Source organism: Jaculus jaculus, chromosome 2 (genome assembly GCF_020740685.1).
Source record: "Jaculus jaculus isolate mJacJac1 chromosome 2, mJacJac1.mat.Y.cur, whole genome shotgun sequence".
NCBI lineage: Eukaryota > Metazoa > Chordata > Mammalia > Rodentia > Dipodidae > Jaculus > Jaculus jaculus.
The window spans coordinates 161,482,081-161,507,784 of record NC_059103.1 but is presented as its reverse complement, the minus strand read 5'-3'; the positions used below and the strand labels follow the sequence as shown (position 1 = coordinate 161,507,784).

Sequence of the window (25,704 nt, the reverse complement as noted above, 5' to 3'; positions counted from 1 at the left end):
GTAGCATCACAGAATGATTCAATCAAGGATGTCTGGAAGCATCTTCATGAGCTCTCCCCCTTCCTTCACCTCCTCGAGAATTCTGGCACTCTTATCTCCTAAATGAGCCACCTTACTTTCCTAAGATGTTTCTGAATTTTAGCAAAATGAAAATTAATGATCACTGGACTTGTGTGTGGAAAATTCATTAATACAAAGCACCATGGAATAACTTTGGTACAGTAAGCAACATAACATAGAAGAAAAGAACTTTGCTAGCATTTTGAAGATTGAAGCCAGTAGTAAAATACATAGTATTCATTTCATAATAAATTCAGTTCTGGGACTGGAAATATGCCTCAGCAGCTTAGGCACTTGCATGGAAAGTCTAAGGACCCAGGTTTGATTCTCCAGGTCCCATGTCCCACATAAGCTAAATGCATAAGGTGGTGCAAGCATCTGGCTAGAGGCCCTGGTACACCCATTCTCTCTCTCTCTCTCTCTCTCTCTCTCTCTCTCTCTCTCTCTCTCTCTCTCTCTCTCTCTCTCTTTCTCTCCCTGGTTTTCTGCTGCCTGTGAATGGCCTTGAAAGTCATCTTCCTGGGGTGTAGAATGTGAGGAAAGAATTTTACTTGTGAGAATCCTATCCAGGAGTAGTATGAAAGAGGACTTAGCATTATAGGGGAGAACAATCAAAGCATCATCTTTGTATTTCCTTGAAAGCAGTCATCAGGTGATGAAGGAAGTAATTCACTCTTACTGATTCCATGCCTTCCAATGTATTTTTCCTTCTAATAGCCTGTCAGACTTTTCCATTAATATCAATTTTTCATATCTAAAACTGATTCAACATTTCCTACCAAATCCATACCTTGTTACTTGACACCCATATTCTTCCAGATCCCCAAGACACAAAACTCAGCTATGTGTCTCCACCTTCACCATCTTAGGTGTCCATGCAGTCCCTTCTACTTCTGAAATAATGGGTCTTTGAATCTGTCTCCCATGTGCAATTTCTACTACCTTTATTTCCAATTGCATATCTTGCACTTGTGGGGCTATTGTTAGGCTTTTTCATCCTCACTTCTTTTTTAATTTTTTTGAATCTCCCATACTATAATCTTTCTGCTTCTTTGGAAGGCAGTATAAGTCAACCAGCATAAGCATCTAGACATTCAAAGTGCTCACAAGAGCAATTATAAGCACTGACTGAGCCCTCACTATGCTGCCAAGCAAAGTTCTTCTGTCTGTTAATTCATTTAGTCCATTATCACAACACTCTGAGAAAGTTAAATTTCTTCTCCGTGACAGGTTTGATATTCTTTTTCTGAGGTAGGGACGTTCCCTAGCCCATGATGACCTGGAATTCACTATGTAGTATCAGACTGTCCTTGAACTCACAGCAATCTTCCTACCTCTGTCTTCCAAGTGCTGGGATTAAAGGTGTGTGCTACCACACCTGGCTGTTCTCTGTTACAGATACAGAGATTGTAGACTGAAGCCCAGAGCAGTCAGGTATTGTGCCTACAACCATAATGGTGGGATATGAGCAAAATATACCAGGAATAACAGAAAGAATCAATGGTTCAATCAGGGTGGCTTGCATACCATAGTCACAGGTGGAAGTATATTGAAAACTTCAGATACCTGAAAGAAAGGTGTTGTAGTTCAAATGTGAAATGTCCCCCACAGGCAGAGTCAGAATGATGGTTAACTGTGATGGACGGAGTAGAAATTTACTATAAAATAGAATTTACTATAAATAGGATTCTGGGTTAAATTCAATTTCAGATCAAAATAGAATTTTTAATTTAAATATGCTTCATGCCATTTCACTTATGGAACCAATACATCCTATGGGAATGGATTATTATAGAACTTTCTAAGATAATGGTCATGCTCTACACTTTGATGTTTTGAAAAGTATTTGTGAAAGATATAAATTTATTAATTCAATAACTGAGCTACAGTTAGTAATATACTTGCAGAGCTATTAGAGAGGAAATCATCTGATACCTGAAAGTGACTTCACTTTGCATAAAAAATAAAATACATTGGAAAAGAAACCCATGCATGAATAAACTAGGGATGGTTGGAGAGGAGCTATCCCAAGAAAGTAGATGATGGTGAGAAAACAGTAGTATCAGCAGCAAAATTAAATAGGAAATCTTGAAAAGTAGGTTAGAAGGAAGGAAAGTCCAGAGCCCATTCCACAGCACCAACCAGGGAGCATCAGCATCCCAGAGAGGAATTCAGTTGGACTGGAGAGGATGAGAGCCATGCTACTAATGTATTGGATTTCAGTGACAGATATTTTAAAGAGGAGAGAAAAAGACAAAGAGAAAGAGGCAGAGAAGGCTCAAACGTGGTACATGGAACCTGCACCACAAATGGGCTGGAGGCACTGGATAGGAGTGGTCAGAAGTCATAAAAAAGGAACCTTCTGACTTAGCAACTTGGTGATGCTAGAGACAAAAGTCCTCTGAATCACTGGCTGGGAACCACAGCATGTGTCCAGGAACTATACCTTGAAACTTGTCCTAAGGAATAATTCTAGGTCAGTGGTGGGAGGACAGAGACAAAACTTGGGATATATATATATATATATATATATATATATATTACTTGAAGGAAACATTTTTAAAATATTCTGTTTTATTTATTCATTTGAGAGAGAAACAGGAAAAGAGAGTGTGCCAGAGCATCTAGCAGCTGCAAACAAACTCCAGACACATGCACCATCTTGTGCATCTGGTTTATGTGGGTACTGGGGAATTGAAACTGAGTTCTCAGGCTTCTCAGGCAAGTGCCTTAACCACTAAGCCATCTCTCCAGCCCAACGGAGACACTTAATTAAACTATTTTAAGATATTTTGGAGGGTCCTTAAGCAACTAAAAATAGAACTTTTAGGGCTGGAGAGATGGCTTAGTGGTTGGGGCATTTGCCTATAAAGCCTAAGAACCCAAGTTTGATTCCCAGTTCCCATACAAGCCAGATGCACAAGATGGTTCCTGGATCTGGAGTTTGTTTGCAGTAGCTGGTGGCTCTGGTGTGCCCATTCTCTGTATAGCTCTCTCTCTCTCAAAATAAATAAATAAACATTTAAAAATAGAACTACCATATGTCTCCGGTGAACCACATCTGTTTTCAACCGTAAGACTTCTATGTCAACACAGCATAAGAATGCCTGCACCCCCATGTTTAACGCAGCACTGTGTATGAAGTTACAGGATCTGCCTAGGTGTCTGGCATAAGAAGAGGAGATAAAAGTAGAGCATATCTGCACAATGTCATTCTATTCATCCATTAAGAAGAATAGAATTATGTTTCTTGCTGGAATGTGGATGCAACACATCTCATATTATACTAAATAGGCCAAAAATATATTATATGTTTTCTCTTATGTGTGTGTCTTGAATTCTTTATAGATACATAAAAAAGGGAGTTGTGAGTAAGGAAGAAATAGAACTGGTAAATATGTTCAAATGCATGATATATTTGAAAAAAATAAAACCCAACATTATATAAAATTAGTATGTATTAATTAAAAATAATAAGCAAAAGTAAAAATAAGATGATCTAATAAATGAGTAGATAGAGGAAAGCATGTATAAGACAAATATGGTAAGATGTTATTTCATAGAAACAGTGATGAACAGAGTATTCAATATTTTTATAATTTTGAAATTTTTTATAATAGAGTATTAAGGAAGAGAAACATCCCAACAGAGGGTAATACACAATAAGTGTGATTGAACAAATTACAGGGTGAAATGGAAACAGAAGTGAAGAACTTTGGTGGGCTGGTGAGACCCATAATTTTAAATAAAATGGAGGGAAAGGATTCCTTAAAGAGTGTGGGGAGAAATGCATGCAGATCTAAAGGGACAGAAAGGTGAAAGCATCAAAAAAATCACATTGTTTCCATTAATAAGCATGATTGCCAAATTGGTACAAATCAAAAATTAAAAATGGAAAGAGTAAGATGTGCAAGCTTTGAACAGAGAAGAGATTGCTTGACTCATAGAATTTTTCTGGAATGGGCAGTGGCTCTCTGAGATGCCCGTCCATTTGTAAGTTTGGGTAAAGTCTTCACTTTGGAAGGCATCAACGAATTTTTATTGAGTGTCAACATCCAATAGGGAAACATTTTCATGGAAAATGGATATTCCTTTAAAATACTTTCTCAAGCTAGTATTTCATGGATGGAGGCATTTGGACAGTCTTAAACACTGTAATGCATTTTTGGTCCTCTACATGGAATGATAAAACAAAAAGGCACGTGTAACTGCTCATTTCTTGTGATGCTAGGAAGAAATCACAGGCTTTATGATAATTATAAAGTGACTGAAGTCTTTTTCTTTTTTTCATTGAACTAGCAAAGTTATGGCTATATGCAGCTTGGCCACTCCCACATGTACTCACTTTCCTCCTTTCTCCAATACTGATCCATTCATGGGAATAACAGGTAATGATTTCCTGCTACTATAGCCCTTGTGTTGCTGAAGATACCACATGCTTCAGCCTCAGGACATTGAGAAATCAAGCAAGCATTGAACTGGTGACTGGCTGTCATAGTCCTGGAAAGTGCTATGCAGCTTACTGGAGTAGAAAGGCAACAGTCTTAAATAGTAGTGGCCCTGCAAGCCACACAAATGGCCAGCCAGACAAGAGGTAGCCACTAATTCAATCTCTGATTGTACTTGAAGCTCACCCCGTGTGAGAGAATTCATGCCTGATTTTGCAAACCTAGTCAAAAGCCTATAGCTGTGGAGGCCATAAACCCTAGGGATGAAGCTACTGCTGTTGTTTGGCTGAACAGATCTATTAAGCACACCAAATTACCCTCTTAAATATTTATGTCCACATATTAACACTCTTCTCACTTTTGGTTAGAGAAACTTCTCTTTGCAGATGATGACAGCCACCAGGGAGACTCAGTACTCATGAGAGTGATGAGAAAAAGTGACAGCAGAGCATTCAGTACTCAATGAGACATCTCTAGCAAGGCTCGGGGACTATGGAGAAAAAGGTAATATAAAGAATGTAAGAGCCAAAAGATGGGAAGAAATGCTTTGAAATACTATCAGCCTTAAGTAGCAGTGGGTCCTACAAGCATTTATGACCTTGCAGGGCCTGTCCCTATCTTCAAAAGACCTGTATAAAATGAAAGCAAAAATAATGATACCAAAATAGAAGAGGAACTAGTGAGAACAAAGCCAGGGTTCAGCGGAGGAGGAGTACGGAAGAAGAAACAAAGGAGGTAGGAAAAAGGGGATTACTATCAGGATACATTGTGTTTATGTAAGGAAGTTGTCAATAAGCTTAAACAGCTTAAAAATTGGTGAAGAAAATTCACAAAAATAAACCCTGTGGTAAATAAATATTTGCTCTATATGAAAAAAGATGCTCCTTATAATGCAAGCCAGTACCTTAAAATAAGTAAAATAGGGGCTGGAGAGATGGTTTAGGGGTTAAGCACTTGCCTGTGAAGCCTAAGGACCCCAGTTCGAGGCTCGATTCCCCAGGACCCACGTTAGCCAGATGGACAAGGGGGCACACGCATCTGGAGTTCGTTTGCAGTGGCTGGAGGCCCTGATGTGCCCATTCTCTCTCTGTCACTCTATCTGTCTCTCTCTCTCTCTCTCTCTCTCTCTCTCTCTCTCTCTCTCTCTCTCTCTCTCTCTCTCTCTCTCTCTCTCTGTCACTCTCAAATAAATAAATAAAAATGAACAGAAAAAACAATTACTTAAAATAATAAGTAAATCTCCCTTCATTAAAACTGCCTTAGTTTTAAGTGAGATATCTTTTCTGTAAATGTTACTATAAAATGTAGTGTTATAAAATGTAACAGTCCTAAATCAGCAATTCTACTTAATGGCTTATTGCTTTGATAATATAAAAATAGTATCAATTGACTGTTTAACCATCTAATGCTATTGTGAAAACTTGTTAGAAACATTAAGCATGAGCAGGCATAATGTTACAAACTTCTAAGCCCGGCACTGGGGTGGCTCAGGTGGGGCAGGATGTAGCCTATCCTACATGAGGGGATCTTGTCAAGCAAGAGAATAAATAAAAGAAAGAGAGCGAGAGAGAGAAGGGAAAAAGGGAGGAAAAATAAAGAACAAAGGGAAGGGAAGGGAAGGGGAAAAGAAGAAAAATAGGGAGGGAAATAAAAGGAAGACTAAAGGAGGGGAAAGAGGCAAGGGAGAAAGGGAAGAAAAGAAGAGAAGGTAGTGAAGGGAAGGAAGGGGATGGGTGGGGAGAAGAGAAATTAATGGAGGCACTCCTTCTGGATGGGCTGTGTATGTAGATACACAACATAGAGAATCAGAAGGAATATTTGAATTAGTCATTATCACTAGGGACAGAAGTACAATTCATTAATGATCCTTAAGTAGTCTTCTGTTCAAAACAACTCTCTTATAACACTAGTGATAAGCATTTATAACACACAGAAAAGAGACTTATTTCTCTGTTTTATTCCCCTTCTGAGGCAAATGTGAGTGAAGATGAAAATTTTAGTGAGCACCCATGAGAGAGACAGATAAAGCGAAAAATTGAATCTAGATAATTTACGAAAAGTTAATGTTCCAATTGCTTCAACTTTACATAAATAAAGTCTGGCTATAATTGGTAGAAAATAAAAATATTTTTCAGTGTTTCAAATCCCAACAGCATTTTTGATAGGTTACAAATTGGCAAGAACACACCCTGAACATGCCTATGTGGTAAGAATAAGTTCCTGATTTAATCAGCGATTCAGTACATGGGGCAGCCCCACAGGGCAGGCAGAGATAAACGCTTCCCAGAACGATACATAACCGCATCCAGTCACCTAATAGGCACTAAATTCTCTAACGTAGGAGCCATATTTTTCCTTTCTGGGTGGTGGTGGTGGCCGCAGTGGTGGTGGTGTGTGTGTGTATGTATATGCTTGGAGGTAAGAAGTTGATGTGGGGTGTCTCTCTGGATTGCTCGCCATTGTATTCACTGAATCAGCTAGCCTCGCCAGCCAGTTTGCCCCAGGGTCTCCTGCCTCTACATCTCGAACTCTGGGATTATAGGTGGGTCACCACACCCACCTGCCATTTCATGGGTACCAAGGATCTGAACTCCAGTCTTCACACTTGGATGCTTGCGCAAGCCGTGATTTTTGCTTTAACATACTGTCAATTATTTGATTTTTTTTTTTTTAGTAACATTCAGGCTGTTAGCCTTTCACATATTCCAGTAGTTTCTATTTACTACATCTGTAATGCTCACCTTTTCATTTCCTATCTCTGATCTAAGATTATATTACCTTGTTATTTTTAGTCAGTTTCTAACTCAGGTGACCTTGAACTAATAACAATCGTTTTACCTCAGGTTCTTGAGATTAAAGGGGTGAGCCACTGTGCCTGGCTTTAATATCACACTATCTAATAGCACAACACTCCACATAAATACTATGTCCATCATTTTACTTCATATTAAAAGACTAGCACCAAGGCTGAACAGATTGCTCAATGGTTAAGGCACTCACCTGCAAAGCCTAAGGACCCAAGTTTAATTCCCCAGTACCCACATAAAGGCAAATACAGAAGGTGGCACATACATCCCGTTTGTTTGCAGTGGCTGGAGTCCCTGGTGTGCCTATTCTCTCTCTCTCTTTCTCTCTATCTGCCTCTTTCTCTCTCTCACTCTCATAAATAAATAAAGGTCTAGCACCATATTATTTCCATATTGTTTACTAGCTGATTCCATAAGTTCTATTAGGGAAGGAGCTTTGTCAGTCTTAAGCAGTGTTACTATTTAAAGCACAAAACAACAGTTCTTGGCAGGTAGAAGCCCCTCAATAAATATACTGACTTTAGGGTCCTTGGAAAGGTAAGTTACAAATGGGGGAAAAGACTGGGGCACAAACGAGTCTGGTGTGACAGATGATAACAGGTGAAGCTGGTGGGAACAGGTGAACACATTCAGTATGGAAAGTGCTAAGAAAGGAAAGTGGGACTTTGCTGAGAAATTCACAGAACACCTGTTTTTGAAAGTGGTACAGAAGAGAATTCAACTGAAATGGTATGGAAGAGACACAAACCTAAGCATATCATTCCAAGGAAACAGATGGCCAATGGAGCCTAACTCTGCATGGCGTAGCAGTGCTGTGAGAAGCAGGTAAGTTGGAAGGAAGTCACTGAGGACCTCTCAAAGCCCAGTCGCTATGGAATGGTGAGCAGAAGCCAGGCCACAGTACTTCACATGAAAAAACAAGAGTGGAGAGATGGAGAAAGAGAGAGCCAAGATTCACTCACATGTCACCTGAGCTCTGGGAAACTTCCTAAACCATTTGCTGAATAAATAAGTGTATACATGCATGCATGGATGGAATACATTCTGGCTGAAGTTACAGGACTAAAATGGCAAACAAACATTTTCAAAGGGCATACGTTGAATAAAAGTACTTCCCTAATCAAAGTCAATTCACTGAACAGTTTTCCTTCAGTAAGCATGCAGTATGTTTGGGTAACTCATTTTTAATGGACCCTGTGTCTTTTATTTGCACACTGTTGTTTTTGCTTAAGGTACATTCTTGTTTAATGGAGCCTTTCAAAAGTTAACTTGAAGTCACTTTGTCTTACTGGGGCCTGAGAAGACTGAGATCTCTGATGTGAAGATTCCCAATAATGCCAGAAGGCAACTCTCACATGAAGGAGCATGTCCTCTACTGAACTCATAAAGGCCTGGCTGGGAAGGTAACCGCAGGACTAATAGAAGGAAGAAGATCCTCCACTCTGTTATCCTACAGAACAACAATCAAATAGTCATATGAAAAAAAAAAATTTCCAGCAGAGTTTAAACAAACATGATGATTAAACCTCTTGCTGTTCTGCACATAGCAAACTAAACTTAAGTAGGGCACTCAAACTTAAGCTTACAAACTCATCACCCCCAGGGGTTATTGAGCTAGATTTTTGACTCACAGTCCTAGAAGAAAATTTGCACTTCTAAATATAATCTAAAGTGATGTGGATGGGGCTTGAAAAAAACCACACTTTCATGAACCACTGGTCTACACAAAATGCTCTATATATTTTCAAAACTTCTTTTCCTAGTTTTCTGTTGGCTCTCAAAGTACCTCAAGCAAATTCTCATTACAGCATTTTTAACCAGCTTTTTTTTTTATCATGCTCTCTTGTCAAAAAATAAACAAATAAATAAAAATAAGAAAGATAGATGAAAGAAAGAGAGAGAGGGAGAAAAGGGAGATGACTGGGGAAATAGTTCAACAAGTATAGGCACTTGTTTGCAAAGCCTGCTAGTCCATGTTCACTTCTGCCATACCCACATAAAGCCAGGTGCAGAAAGAAAGATATGCATCTCAAGTTCATTTTCAGGGGCAAGAAGCCATACCCATACTCATTCATTCATTCATTCATTCCTTCATTCTCTCTGTCTCTCTAAAATGAATGAATGAATAAATACACAAATAAATAAATAAATACTTTAAAAGATAGAAGCTTTAGAAACAGCAAATGTTAGGAGTTACCATGCCTGTATTTCCGGCATTCAAGAGATGTTAGTTGACCCTGACCACCTGTGCCAAGAAGGTAGACAATAGGCACTGGGGACACTGAGGAAACATATCTAATCAGAAAACCAGAAGTTGCTGAGAGCTTCACACTAGACACCTCTGAGGCTTAGGGAACATGGCAGAAGAGGGGGTGGACAGGTTGTAAGAGCTACAGAGGTAGGTCAAAGTATCCAGAGGCATTGCCCCCCACCCACGAATAACTTCTACTCCCGTAACTCATAACCCGTAATCACAGGGTGAATACCAGTAATTCCACTGAAGCGAGTCCTCAGTGAAATGGAGGTGAAGAGGAGGGAACTGGAACCAACATACGACTTGTCCATACAATAAAGTTTTTACTTAATAAAAATAAAAAAGAAATGTTAGTGCCTTAAATGAAATCCTGCATCTATAACACAACCTTCAAGCACTGAAAATGTGACTCTTTTACAATTGCATGATATTCATTGAAGAACCACTTCACCATCAAATTCTCTTAGCATATTCCAAAAAAAAAAAAAAAAGGAATATGAAACTCATTAAGGGATGGGGAAAAACTTAACACTCATGTGCCACACCAACCTTGAGTTTTATTCCATGGTTTATTTTGCTTTTAACCCAAAGGAACAATCAGCACACTTGGAAGCTGGGCACTCCAGAGGCAGATGGCAGTGCTTACACCAGGATCTTTGTAACCGAGTCCTTGTCTTCCTTTGCTTACTGAAGTCACAAGGTGACCAGCCGCCACATGCTGTTGTAAGTAAAGCATAAGCTGACCTCGTGCAGTGTGGATAAGCAGTGTCTATGTCTTCAAAAGGCAGTCTCACCTGCCTTACTCATTAACAATTCCAAAGAGGTCAGGGCTACGCTGATCAAAACATTGATGAGAACAAAGTAATACTCGAAGAGGCACCAGGTCTAGATTTTTGCTTGTCTTCCAGGTCTAAAAATTAAGATAAATAATTAATTTATAGCAGTTACAATAATTATATTTTTATTTTTTTATTTTTATTTTTTTTTAAATTTTTTTTAATTAATTAATTTATTTATTTGAGAGCGACAGACACAGAAAGACAGAGGGAGAGAGAGAATGGGCACGCCAGGGCTTCCAGCCTCTGTAAACGAACTCCAGACACATGCGCCCCCTTGTACATCTGGCTAACGTGGGACCTGGGGAACCGAGCCTCGAACCGGGGTCCTTAGGCTTCACAGGCAAGCGCTTAACCGCTAAGCCATCTCTCCAGCCCTATATTTTTATTTTTTACGACATGGTCTCATATGTCCCAGGATGACCTTAAACTTGCCCTGTAGCCAAGGCTGCCCTTGAACTACTAATCCTCCTGTGTCTCAAGTCCTGGGATTACAGCTGTGTGCCAGCATAGACAGTTTACCTAACTAAAGTAAATATTCTCCTTCTCAGAGGTTTCAGAACATTAACTTCTGAAGGACACATATTCCATTTATGCTTGATTTATTCTTCTCCCACACAAAATGAACAAGTTTCACCAGCTGAGAAAGGCATATCCAACACCAAACAAAGTTCAAATTATAAATATTTATATGTGCTTTTATACAAATGCTAGTACATAATATAAACATACAATGTTTTGGAATGAAGGTGAAATTTTTTTATGAATTCTACATGAACTTGACTCCTGTTTAATAGGGTTGTTAAATTATCGATCAGCAAGCACTTACTGACCTCTTGGATTTGCCTGTCCTGCACCCATTTTGTATAGGACATTAATCTTCACAATGGTCTTTGCTCATTGTCTATAATATTTGGTAAAATCTTCAATGGCTGAGTTTCCATCAAATTATTCAATTCAGTGCAAATATCTCTGGTCTTCCTTCTCCATGAACAAAATAGGTAATCAAAACTCTTGCTGGCCAATTTAGTGGACTTATTCTAAATACTAACACTAGAAATAACCAAATAGTATGCACAAAGCCTAGGGTAGATCTTCATAATGGCAAAGACAAGGAATATATCCACAACCTTTAAGGTTAACATAGCCCTCAATGAGGTCTCTAAAATGAAGACTAACAGCAAGTAATTTAGTTGATTCATAATGCTCCTTACTTTTTTAATTACATATATAATTGCAAGAAAAGAAATACAGAAGAGAGACAGGCATGGAAAATGGGCATGCCAGGGCCTCAAGATGCTACAAATGGACTCCAGATGCATGCACTACTATGTGCATCTGGCTCTACATGAGTACTGAGGAATCAAACTCCAGTCTCATTAGCCTCAGCAGGCAAGGTATTAACTGTTGAGCCATCTCTCCAGTCCTAATGCTCCTTACTTTTATCATGAAATCATATGCCCAACATGATCTCAAACTACGTGAGACATATGATTGATGCTGTATTCATTCTTCCAAAATAGAAATTTAGATTCCCATTTACAGATTTGAGCAATTGCTCCTTAAGTGAGGAACACACTTGACAAAGGAACAGTCTTCAGAGAGGAACAGCTTTTTAACCCTGTAGATATATCAATGGGAAACCAAAGTTAAACATCATAGCATGGTCACATCCATCCCTGTGTTTATTTTATTTTATTTTATTTTACCCTGAGACTCCATAGTGATTTCCAGGTCAGCCGGGGCTAGAGTGAGACCCTACCTCGAGAAACCAAAAAGAAATAAATTAATTAATTTAATTAAATGCACAGAGGGATGTGCAAAGCTAATAAAGAAAGACCTATTTCTTCCTATAAAGTTGTTCATTGATCAACCAGAAGCATTTCCTGAATTCACTGATGAGCAGCTTGGTTTTATTTATTCAATGCATATTTCCCATACTCACAACACAAAAGTCCATTTTATTTTTCTCCTGTAAATCGCCAGCCTTCCTCCAGTTTCAGCTCTTATGTTGGGAAGCTAGAACACCACTGCATGTAATCACGGGCTCAACCCTCAAAATGATTCAACACTCTGAAACTGTGATTAGTCTGAGGTAAGTAAGCATAAGGCACAGAAGGGCCCAATAAAGCAGCGGACATCAACTCTGGCATCTGTGGGCACCAATTAAGCAATGTGCTCCCCCTCTTCTCTTGAAGGGCACAAGTTAAGAAGATCCTACAAGTGAGTGAAGCTAAGACTATAAAAAAACTACATTGATAAATAGCAAAGGGCAGATTCCCAACAATAACTTAGGGAATCTGATCTAATCATGAATAAATATTCAACCAGACCCATTTTATGAATCAGTATGTGGACTTGGTTTCTAAAACTTGAGGCCAAGAATATTGACAAATTATAAGCAACCTATAATTGGCACGACATTAGGCAAAGTACCAAGGATAGAAAAATATGTAGCAGACAATCCCTGTCTTGAAGAATCTTTTTAGATTCTCGTTGGAAAGACAAAAAATAAACACACAAGCTGGGTGTGGTGGGACACGCCTTTAATCCCAGCACTTGGGAGGCAGAGGCAGGAGGATCACTGTGAGTTCAAGGCACCCTGAGACTCCATAATGAATTCCAGGTCAGCTGGGGCCAGAGAACCTACCTCAAAAAAACAAAATAAAATAAAATAAATGCACACACACACACACTAACTAGAGGGCCAGGAGTGGTTGTGCATACCTTTAATCCCCAGCACTCAGAGGCAGAGGTAAGAGGATTTCCATGAGTTTGAGGCCACCCTAAGACTACATAGTGAGTTCCAGGTCAGCCTGAGATAGAGTGAGACTCTACCTCAAAAATGCAAAAATAAATAAATAAAAATAACTAGAAGCAAATGTTTTAACCCAGTGATAACTTCTGGATAAGTGCAGGGAAAAAAAAAAAGAGAGAGAGAGAGAGAACACCACAGGTTGCATGTTAAAGCAAGAATTCACAACATAAGAAAAAGGTGAGCTGGTTTTGAAAAGATGGCTGAATGTGACTACCTGTACAAGAGACACAAAGATATTTATTTCAGAAATGACAAATGTGACAACAGAAATATAAGAATGCATATTGGAAAAAGAATACAGGAAAACTAAATCATTAAAGGTTGAACTATTTCATCAATAAACATGCTAACTCAGCAGTAAAAATAATTCTTTTTCTGATACATACATATATATATATATATATATATATATATATATATATATATATATATATATACATACATACATATACATATACATGCATTGCAGTAGGGTCTCACTCTAGCCCTGGCTGACCTGGAATTTACTATGTAGTCTCAGGATGACCTCGAACTTATGGCAATCCTCCTACCTCTGCCTCCCAAGCGCTGGGAATAAAGGCATGCTTCACAGGAGATTGATTACCTTATATTATAATAGCTACATGATAAAATTATGTTGGGAAAACTGATGACAAATATAAATGCTAAATGTCTTCTTTTCCCTTTCCATGTAGTAGTGAAGTTGGTCATCAAGACTAACCTTTTCTGCCCATTTAGATAATACACCTCAGCTAGAACTAAGGTACTATTGAAAATAAACCATATGACCATCAATTTTCAACTCTTACTTGGAAATTAGAACAAACTCATGACCCAAGAGGAAAAGATGAAAGACAGAAACAAACATAACCAAGTAAGCAAGTGGAGGCCCAATGCTATGCAACATAATTGCTCATTTCCCTACGACCGGAAAAGTGTATAATAGAAACTTTTCTATTTTTTACTGTGAATTTGCTATTTCTCTTATGTCATTAAAAATTTTAATGGGCAGAGTTTGGATTGGCTTTTTTCACAAAAGAAATGCAAAGTGTCTAGTTCTCTCTCCTTCTTTGAGGACATTATTATTTTTTTTTTATTTATAATAAAATGGATGTTTTGCTTAGCTTCTCAAAAGTTTATTTGGAAAAGTCCATGATCGGTTTGACAGTGAACATGAAACTTTGTTGAGGATTATCCTCTAATTTAATAATTTCTATTTGTGATGCAACATTTCTCAAGACTGGATTGCTGCTTATATGAAAAGGACAGATGGGCTCAGTGTGGTCTACTTTCATTTATGACATTGTCTCAACCCTTTTTACTCACATAATATATGTCCATTTGAAATGACCATATTACAAAAGAATAGTTACACTCCCTCCTAGAAAGGACCTCTTGAAAAACATTAGTTACCAAACCTCTGGAAACTGTCAAGACAGTTATTGCTTTAGTAGTTATAGCTAGAAAGAAGCAGAGAACAAAAGTACCCTTTTAATAAACCAAAGCCAGAGACGAGGACAAAATTTGTCTATGAATAGACATGGCATTATTTTGAAAGGATGTAATTTTAGTAAAAAGGCTTTTAAAAGTGTAACACTATAATTACATTTAATTTTTCACTCTTTACTGTTTATAATGAAATGTACTGCTTCCTAAAGCCAATAAATACAATTATATCCCATTCTATTTTATGAAAGTTAAGTTTTTCACTTTTAATTTAAATAAGCATGTTTGTTAAGTTTTTTTGTTCATTGATGAGTTGCATTAGGACATTTTTAACAAGCTCTCAACATGTGGCTTGGTGATATCCACTGCCATATTTTAAGCCAAGAAACCAAAATTTATTGGAAGATATATTTATAAGTATAAAATAAAGTTAGGATTAGGTTTAGATGGTATGAGAACCACAAGGAATAGGAAAAAGAGTAAAATCATATCCATTTTCTGAAGAAAAAGTATCACAGTAGGCAAAATAGTGCCACACACAAATATGTGTGTGTATGTGGGTATGTGTGTGTGTGTAAAATGTTCACTTTCACTCTCCCCCCATCTTGTCGTAGACAACACAGTTAAGGCAATTCCACCCTTAGGACATTTTGAACTGTGGTAAGAGTGGAAACTGAGAAGAAAATCCTCCTCATGAGCCAGCCATCCATGGCGCTAAGCAGCATTCTCTCCCCACTCAGTTGCCTCTCTCCATTGCTGTCCCCACATAAATAGCATCTTTTGAATTTTATGCTTTCAAAGGTTTTGGTGATGCACCAGTTTGGATAAATGAACTGAAGGTGAATACAATCTGCAATTTCTGGAAGGAAAAAAATTAGAGCTGCTGCATATAACTACTTTTCATCAGTTTACAAGCAAAACAGAGTTTTATGAAAAGGAAAAGAGGATTCAGGGAGTTCTCATAGGAATAGACATAATCAACACATAGTATGTGGATTTATCTATCCTGTAATTGTCTCTTGCTATTCTGTGAATAAAATACTAAGAAACATACATTACCATTTCAATTTCTCTGAACAATAAATACATATTACTTTCCTGACTATTTAGAATTTAAAATGGGATGCCTTCTGCTCCTCTTAGTGCCTAATATACATTAAATTGCCTGACCACTGCATAAATGATTTAAAACCTACATTCATTTTCACAGTTGGCTGGTTAAAATGATCAGCTTCATAAATGAATGTCAGTAGTATCTTAACAGTAATAACTTTTTACTGCAAAGTAAGATTTTGCTCTATAAGTAATGAGTAAAGTTATTAAATGTAATATTGTATTATGTTTCATTTACTGGCAGCTTGTCAAATAAAGGAATTAAGGTTACAAATTTCCATTTATTTTCATAAAGTAGATGAACATTTTCACTCATTTGTGCTGAGACCTACTCACTCTAGCCTCTTTTGAGAGTAGTTTTAATTACATTACATCATTCAATATGGGGTTGAGAGTTCATGTTACAAGCTGTTTCTGCCCTAAACTTCAATTTTAAAGGAATCTGGGGAAATGTTAAGTTCAACTAACGAAACTATAAGAAATGAAAACTCTCAAATGCATATCTTGGGCACAGGATCACTCAAGCATTTAGAAATAGCTTTATGAGAATATTTAAGATACTAGTTTAAATGTGGTCCAAGTTAGTAGTAACTAAAAAGTATTTATTTTTATTGCTATTTCAAAGATTAATACCTTTAATTATTAATGCTAAGATATCAATTATATTGGAATTATTGATGATTCTGCAATTGCCTATGGCTAACAAGTCAGATGGCAGAGCTACAACATTTGACAAAAGCCAAAAGCATGGAGATGAATTATGGCAAGGATTAATAATAGAGGTTGTGTAACACTTTTCAACAATTCTTTTCCACTTGTAATATCACTATTTCAGAAGGCCAGCGTGATATAACTTCACATTTGTGTGAGTAGAAACCATTACATTTTTATATTTGGGTTTTTCTATGTGTTATGTCTCATCTCACTGCTTTGAGTGAAAACCCTGCTTAAGGCAGAAAAAAAAGGGCAAGCAGATGGCAGCATTAACAAAAGGTTCTCCACTTGTAATCCATATTTACTCTACAATTCCTAAGTGTAGCTCCTGAAGAGATAATGAAAGAATTGAATTTTTAATGGAAAGTGGGAATTCAGGTTAACTAATTTTTGTAGTTTTCCTTTCTCCTTAAGTGTATAAGCAACATAAAACCTTATCGATGGATGGCGGTAACTGCTTACTGATATGCCTCACCTCATTTTCAGCCCCAAGTATTTTGTGCATGCCTATAATTGTCCTTCTGAACACATGCTGTCAAATCTCACTTTTCTATATCACTTTAAATAACATCAAACATCTTTAAGTTTGGTTATAATGATTGATAATTTCATACTGGATATCCTAATAGGATTGTCATATACATTCTTAATGATTATACCCTTACTAAATATTCTAGTTTAACTGTTTAAATTTTGTTGTGTCGTGTTGGAGGTTGAAACTGGGGCCTTCCACAATCTAGCCAAGGTTACTTTTGCTGAACTGCATTGGCCCACTCTTTAATTTTTAATGAGATTCAATGGTTGTTTCAGAGCAATACAATTTTCTTCTCAAAACCTCTATTATAGTAATTTTGTTAAATTTCCATAAATTCCCTTATGTCATCTATTCTAGCTAAACAATTCTAGATTTTATGTGAGTATAGTGGCCCATCAGTGAGGATAACGCAGAGAGATTACTGGGGAAATCAAGATGAGCCTAGTTACATAGTAAAATATCAATCTATCCAGGGCTACAAAGCAAAGCATTGTCTCAAAATAATAATAATAATATTTCTAGATTTTAACTTATTTTTTTCTTGTGCTTTGAACATATTATTTCATTTTTGTCTGGATTCAGTACTGAGTACACACACACAGTATGTATGGAGTGTGTGTGTGTGTGTGTGTGTGTGTGTGTGTGTGTGTATTCTCTTTCAATGGGTATTGGTCACTGCGCATGAAGTAAAAAGAAGCTTGAAGATGATATTACTAGAAATCAGGCAAGTGGACGTCCTATGTCTGCTATTTGTTAGACTTCAATGTTAGAAATGACTTCCCTGACTTAGTCTTATTATCCCATCTGTGAATGGAAACAGTGAAAAGAAGTCACAAGGCTAGCAGGCAGGGAGATAAGATTGAGAACTCTGTGTTACTCAAATTTTATGCCCTAAAGAAATTGTCCTTTAAGCATCCTAAGTAGTTGTTCTCTCCATGATTCTGTAGCACAGGTGTATCATGCTTATAAGATGGTTCATAAAATAAATATGTAATCTCTTCAATAGCATAGAAAGTGTCTTGTTTCCAAAGTGTAATACAGTAACTTGCATATATTAAGCACAAAATAAAGACACTGAAAGGGAAAGCGTGTAAATACCCATGAAGTACTTCCTATTCATCTATTTACATATTATTCTTCAAGTCCCTAATACAGCACTGTGCTAGGTTTCGGGGATAGACAGATGAGCAGTACATTCCACTGAGATGCTGCCTCCTCACAGAACTCTGTTCAATATTCTTGCACTATTTTTATTAATCATCCACTATGTACTTCCATTCGTAGGAACCCTCTATGCTAACAAGTTTCTCTTGGTGTCCTCATGTGTCCCTTGCCATAGCCCTGAAACAAATGCTGTTATTGTTACAGATTAATAAGTGGGGTTGTTTAGCTTCAAGGAGGTAAGTAAGAAAACAGGGAGCAAGCAGTGGGGCTCATCACTAAGCCTAGACTGTGTTCCTGGGTATATATTATTTTCCTAAGACTAAGATTCTGTGTTCCTATCCTGCTAGAGAAGGACCTGACATGATAGTAAAAGCAATATATATATATATATATATATATATTTGAGTAAGTAAATGATGGCAAAAGAAGGCTTTCCAACATAAATGTTTTAAACTCACTTAAAGTAAGTGAAGAATAACTAAGTTGAAAAGTACAAGAAAGACAGCCTAGCCTGTCAGGCTAAGGACAAGGAATGTCCACATGAATTTTCTTCCTAAAGTCTACTTGGAAGCTTTGAGAACTTGGCAAATTTCTTTGGCTTTTCTGAGCTTGGGATCAGTGTCCTGGGGTGTTTTTGATATGAGTTGAGGAATTCCAGGTGGCAACATAACATCAGGCAGTACCAGTAGTTATGGGCTATAGTGATTTTTATTAGGGTGTGATGTCCCCAAGGACTTGGTACTAACAGTTCATCAAGTAATCTTGAGAAACAATCTCAGAAAAATGGATGCAGCAAGTTGTCTGAGGTGTTCAGAATATGGACTGTTGAAAGGAGGCTGTTTAGGTAACTTTTGCCAACTAATCTGACATGTTTCACTTATTATAAGTCTCGCCTACCATAATCCATTCCAGATGTTACTATGAAAAATTGTACAGATAGGTTACATATGTGATCAAGATAATATATTTACCCTTATCTCAAATACCTTTACAGATTTCTGTCACTATTTTCACATAATGATCACTCTATTTCCTTGAGGTTTTAACAACCATGTTTGGGCTTTGAAATGTCCCTCAGCATTATGTCAATGTTCTTTTTTCTACATGGTTAGTACTAGGCCAGAATGTTTTCAAATTCTTGACATTAGCATTCATTGGCAGGAGCTCAGCCAGATTTTTCTCTGTGGGTACATTTGATGTAATGCATTAGTAACCTAATAAAAACCAAACAAGGAGCCAGTATAAAGTGAAGACCATCTGATTCATCACTCACTCACTCATTCACTAGAAATCAAACATACATCAGGCACTGTGCTGAGCTCTCTCCATATGATGGTATCTGAAAACAAAATGGCCCTTGAATGCTTGAGTTTAGGTTTCATTAGAGAGTTTGAAAGGAAACATCATCAAAAATAAGTAACTTCACATTTTTCTAAGTGCTACGAATTTTTCAAATTTTTCTTATATAAACATTGACTTAACTGAAATAGCTATTTCTTTTTTTTTTCAAAGGTACTAAGAGATAGTTTATTCTGGAACCAAATATGAATGATAATGGCCTGGGAACACAGATTTAGGTTACCCCAATTCTAGGTTCTAACATGTTAACTATTTCATGAAGATTTTATAGTTACAAAAATAAAGACACAAATAAAGGCATTTTATTTTTTCCGAGGTGGGGTATCACTCTAGCCCAGGCTGACCTGAAATGTACTATGTAGTTTCAGGGTAGCCTCGAACTCACAGGGATCCTCCTACATCTGCCTCCCAAGTGCTGGGACTAAAGGCATACACCACCACACCCGGCTAAAGGCTAGGGTAATTTTTATTTATTTATTTTTGGGGGGCTCGGTTTTTTGAAATAGAGTTTCACTCTAGTCCAGGCTGATGTGGAATTCACTATGCAGTCTCAGAGTGATCTCAAACTCACTGTGAACCTCCTACCTCTGCCTCCCAAGTGCTGGGGTTAAAGATGTACGCCACCACGCCCGGCTTCAAGGCATTTTTCTTTTTTGTTCTTTTTTTTTTAATTTTTATTAGCATTTTCCATGATTATAAAAAAAATCCCATGTTAGTTCCCTCCCCCCCGCAACACTTTCTCCTTTGAAATTCCATTCTCCATCATATTACCTCCCCATCACAATCATCGTACGTACATATATACAATATCAACCTATTAAGTACCCTCCTCCCCGCTATTTCTTATTCAAAGATGTTTTTATAGGCAAATACTGCTTGATAGTAGAGCCTAATATAAATGTATCTGGGTTGATGACACTTTCTCTGATAAAAATTCTGCCTTTTAAATTTGTTTTTATTCTTAAGTATAAATGGATATGCCCAGTACAAATATAATTTGTTTATGGCTGGATCAAGAAAGAAAACAATGGCCTCCCTTTTAGACTCTAAACTCCTCAAAAGAAGAATTTATGTAAACCTGGTGGCAAGCTCAATGATGGTGGTAGTATGAATTTCTTAAAAATGATCTGTGTGAGGAAGAAGAGCTTAATTAGGCTAGCATCAGTCTCTTGTGGTGATAGAAAGCTGGTTTATGAAGAAATGTGTAACCACGTAATATTTTCAAATGTTTTTGGGTTCCAAAAGTTCTGGCAAAAGACATGAGAAAAATTGTAGAATCTGTACCACAACCACAGGTGACTTGTATCTCTTACACATCATCTGATCTGGGAATCTTGAAGGCCTCCTGCATAGCACATTGAGGTAATGCCTGACATTACATGATGTGGATACCAGGGACAGTTCTCAGAATTTATTCTGAAGAACCAGAGATGAGATACTACAAATTTCTCAGGAACAACCTGGGCTTTACCTTCTGGAAGTTAGCAGGGAAGTTATGGAAGCTCAGCTAAGAAATCTAGGAACAACTTGGAGTATATAAAACACCCTGCATATTTTCTAGGCCAGAACGACGGTACCATTTGTAGTGGCTCTTATGAAAGCTCTCCACTAGATTCAAAGAATAACCATTTGTTCATGTATTTACTTATTTATTTATTTATTGTTTGGTCAATTATATTCTGTTTTTTTATTTTTTTTTAATATTTTTTTTAATTTTAAAAAATGGAAAGTGACATTATTTCTCAGGGAAGCCATGCCCTTGGTTTTTATCAATATAAAATTATTTTATATAAGCACATAGATTTCTAAAATATACTTAATTAATTTGTCTATTTGGGGTGTGTGTGTGTGTGTGTGTGTGTGTGTGTGTGTGTGTTTGTGTTTGTGTGTGTATGGGCATGTACCATAGTGTGCATATGGAAATCAGAGGATAACCTTCAGACTGATCCTTGCCTTTTACCTCTTTTGAGACATAGTATCTTATTGTTCATTACTCCTTTTGTGAACATCTAAGAATGTCTCTTCTCTCTGGCTCCCTTTTTGCAGTAGGTGCAACAGGTCACAGAAGCACACCATAACTTCTGTCTCTTATTTGTGCCTGGGGTCCAAACGTTGGTACTCAGAGTTTCACAGCAAGTGCTTTATTCATAGAGCCCTAGACCTACAGTATGTATTTTTCAAGTCAAAAAAGTAAGCAACAAAGCCAATAGAAAAAAAGTATTAAAAATTTGCAACTCTAGGTAAATGGTAAACAAGTGTTTCTTATACTACTCACTTAAATGTGTTATATTAAGTTTTTCAGGGTGTAATGTTGGTGGGAGGAAAAAAGCCAAATGTCATTAATGCCATTACTCAGTCATAAGCAGCACATGATGAATTATTTCTCCTCGTCTTCATATACCATCCCCACTACCTGGAAATTCTTTTCTGCTCTTGACCTGACCAACTCTTCTCACTTATGTATCAGTTAAAATATCCTTTCCTCAGCGAGGACTTCCCTTATCTCTGATTTCAAAACTAGAGCTTGTTATTATCTCTTATTATTATGAATTCCTGGAAGCATCAAGAAAATCAGACCTCAAACTAAAATTGTACCTCAAAAAAGTGATGAGCTTGATGCACAAAAACACACCAGAAAAGAAACAAAAGCCTTAACTACTAAGCCATCCCTTGAGCACCAGATGACGTGATCCTAGACATAAGTGACCCAAAAGTCTCCACCTCAATACTTGTAAAGGAGATTAATTCCATTAGCAAAGTGGCAGGATACAAAATCAAGACACAAAAATCAATAGCCTGTCTATATGCAAAGGAAAAATTTACAGAGAAAGAAATCAACAAGACCTCCCCATTTTCAATAGTCACACAAAACAAAACCAAATACCTTGGTATAGCACAAACCAAGGATGTTGAAGACCTATATAATAAAAACCCAGACATCCGGCCAAGATGGCGACCACCTAGCTGCACTGCCGATACCGGGGAAAGAAAGATAGATGCAGATCCTAAGGAGAGAGCTGCCCCAACATACCTCAAAAGGGGCCCAACTGAAACTAAGGACAACTGGCGAAACAAGCAAGGGTGATGTTTTCCTGTGAACCGGATACCAGCACAAAGGGGAAGGAGACCAACGCAGAGAAAAATCAACTCCTACCAAATCAAAGAGCCAGAGCCTCAGAGGCCCCCAACACCTCAGCACTGAAGCAGACCAAAAATGAACCCAACATGGCTCAGGGAAATTTTGCGGAAGAGGGGGCGGAAAGAATGTTAGAGTCACATGTTGGGTCATAATTTGCAGAGACATTTATCATACCAATAACTGGGGGCTAACTCCACAATGCACGACCCATTTACATCAACAAGGAGGGTCCAATGGGAGGGGGTAGATCATAGATGAGCCTAAACAATGGTACCAAACTGCCTGTATTTGCTGAAAAGAAAACTAATAAATTAAATTTAAAAAAATAAAAACCCAAAACACACAAGAAAGAAATAAAGGAAAACATGAGAAGATGGAAAGACCTCCCATTCGCCTAAATAGGTAGAAGTAATATTTTGAAAATGGCAAGTCTACCAAAAGCAATATACAGATTTAATATAATACCAATAAAAATTCCAGCAGGATTCTTCACAGAGATATAAAAAAATGTTCTCAAAATTCATATGAAATGGCAACAGGCCTCAGATGACTGAACATTTCTTAAGCAAAAGAAACAACTCTGGAGGTATTACCATACCCAATATAAAGCTAAACTACAAAGCCATAGTAAGAAAATTGGCATGGTACTGGCCTAAAAACAGAAATGTAGACCAGTGGAATAGAACTGAAGACTGGACCTTAGGTCAAGTGACTACAACTACCTGATCCTTGACAAAGATGACAATAATGTAGGCCAGAGAAAAGACAGCATCTTCAACAAATGGTGCTTGACAAATTGGATAACCACATGTAGAAAAATGAAACTAGACCCACACATCTCATCATATACAAAAATCAATTCCAAATGGATCAAAGACCTCAATATAAGACCTGAAACTTTTCAACTCCTGGAAGAAAAAGTAAGAGAGACTCTCCACAATATAGGAGTAGGGAGGACTTTCTGAACAATACCCAAGTAGCCCAAGAAATTAAACAATGACTCAACCAATGGGATCTAATGAAGCTAAAGCGTATTTGCACAAACATACCACAAGCAAAGCCAATAGATTACCCACAGAATGGGAGAAAAATTTTGCCAGATATACCAGTGACAGAGGCCTAATGTCTATAATCTACAAAGAACTAAAAAACACTAAACAATAAAACATCAAACAAACCACCCAAAAACCGGGGTAGAAAACCAAATAAGGAGTTCTCAGAGGAAGAAATACAAATGGCTAATACACACTTAAGAAAATGTTCAACATCCCCAGCCATCAAGGAAATGCAAATTAAAACAACTATGAAACTAAACACACTCCAGTAAGGATGGCAATCATTAAAAAACAATCACACAAAAGGGCTGGAAGGATGGCTTAGTGGTTGAGGTGTTTGGCTGCAAACCCAAAGGACCCAGGTTCGATTTTCCAGGACCAATGTTAGCCAAGTGCACAAGGGGGCGCACGTGTCTGGAGATCATTTGCAGTGACTGGAGGCCCTGGCTGGTCCATTCTCTCTCTAACTCATCTCCAGTTCCTAACCTGAATCAGCTTGAATTGCTAGCATATAGGATAGGCAACTTGAGGTCCAGGCAATAGGGATGGAAGGGTTTGGGTGTATGAGAAGTGGACATTTGAGGGAAATAAACACAAAACTAAACCCAAAATGAACTATTACCATAGACAACTTTATTCTTGAGGGTAGACTAAAAGATGTAACCCTCAACAGGAAAATGTGGATAGTGTCTCAAAAGAAGCACCCTTAAAACAATGGCTCTGGACTGTCACTCCCAGTACAGAAAACTGGTGCTAACCAAATTGAGCTGTTGATCAGAGAGACCTATGAGGTCCCCAAAATAAGGCAAGCATCTGTCAAAGCACTTGATTATCTGCCTGAAAGTAAAAGATAAGACCCTGTTGCTGAAGAAACTATATGCTGTTGGCACAGAATATGGGCAAACCTGGCTGGAGTCCAAGAAAGAGCCAGTCACCAATTAGCCCACATAGTGCTGGAAAGCACCATGTGAGCTACTAGGGGAAAGTGGCCAACACTGGTGTCAATAACTAGGGGTCTGAGCTGCTCAGAAGCAACCAGCTGGACAAAAAGTACGCACCAGGGTAATGGTGGCACACAACCTTGGTGGGTAACCAATGGCTTTCTGATTGGCTAAGAGATCCACTCAGTGTAAAGGAACCCATATCTGGAACTGAGAACCAGGTCAGAATCCCATGGAAACAAAGATTATGCTCTCTAACGTAAAGTTCCCACTAGTGTTTAGCTAAAAGAGGGACAACATCCATCAAGTTCTTCCTAAGTTAATAATGCTTATCCAATTTAACCAATGCTGACTTCACACTCCATTGGAAAGTCTGTTGGTCTTTTTCAGAAGGTAGTGAGACCCAAGGAGATAAATTACCCCTCATATCTCAGTCAAGGCCCAGGGGAAACCATAGCGGAATTGGAGAGATGAGCAAGAGTACTGCTTCCATGGTGAGCCTGGCAATCAGTGCCAGGGTGAAAGACAGCTCCTGAGGATACTCAACACATACCAAAGCAGAAATCCTGAGACTCTTAAGAGTTTACCACTGAAGTAGATTTAAAACACACCCACCAAGGATCAGGACATTTTCTGGAAGAGGATGTGGAAAGACTATAAGAGTCACAGGTTGAGATGTCAGCCCAGAGACATCATCTCCCCCTAATAACTGACTGCTGCTCCTGTAACACATAACACACAACCCCTTGGGGAGTACCAGAAACCCCACTGAGGAAGGCCCCTAGTTGAATAGGGACAAGGAGGAGGGAAAACATGGTACTATCACATGATGTATCCATATAAAGTATGTTCTTGATTTAAAAAAAAGAAAATATGGTTATCGAAGTCAATCCTTTGTGATACAAATCTAGCTAACATATGATTCGACTCAAGATAAGGACAAAAAGTAGGAGTATGTCTTTTGTTATTATTCACACACACACACACACACACACACACACACACACACACAGAG

At 37.8% G+C, this 25,704-nt stretch overlaps 1 protein-coding gene across 1 annotated transcript in view; it reads right to left on the bottom strand.

The window, feature by feature from the left end:
• Positions 1-10,368: 10,368 nt before the first annotated feature.
• Positions 10,369-25,704, bottom strand: part of Lrrc69 (leucine rich repeat containing 69) — an 85,206-nt gene continuing 69,870 nt past the window's right edge. The window contains exon 8 of the mRNA XM_004657027.2: positions 10,369-10,479. Within this exon, the coding sequence (XP_004657084.1) occupies positions 10,369-10,479 (111 nt within the window). The remainder of the gene's footprint in view (positions 10,480-25,704) is intronic.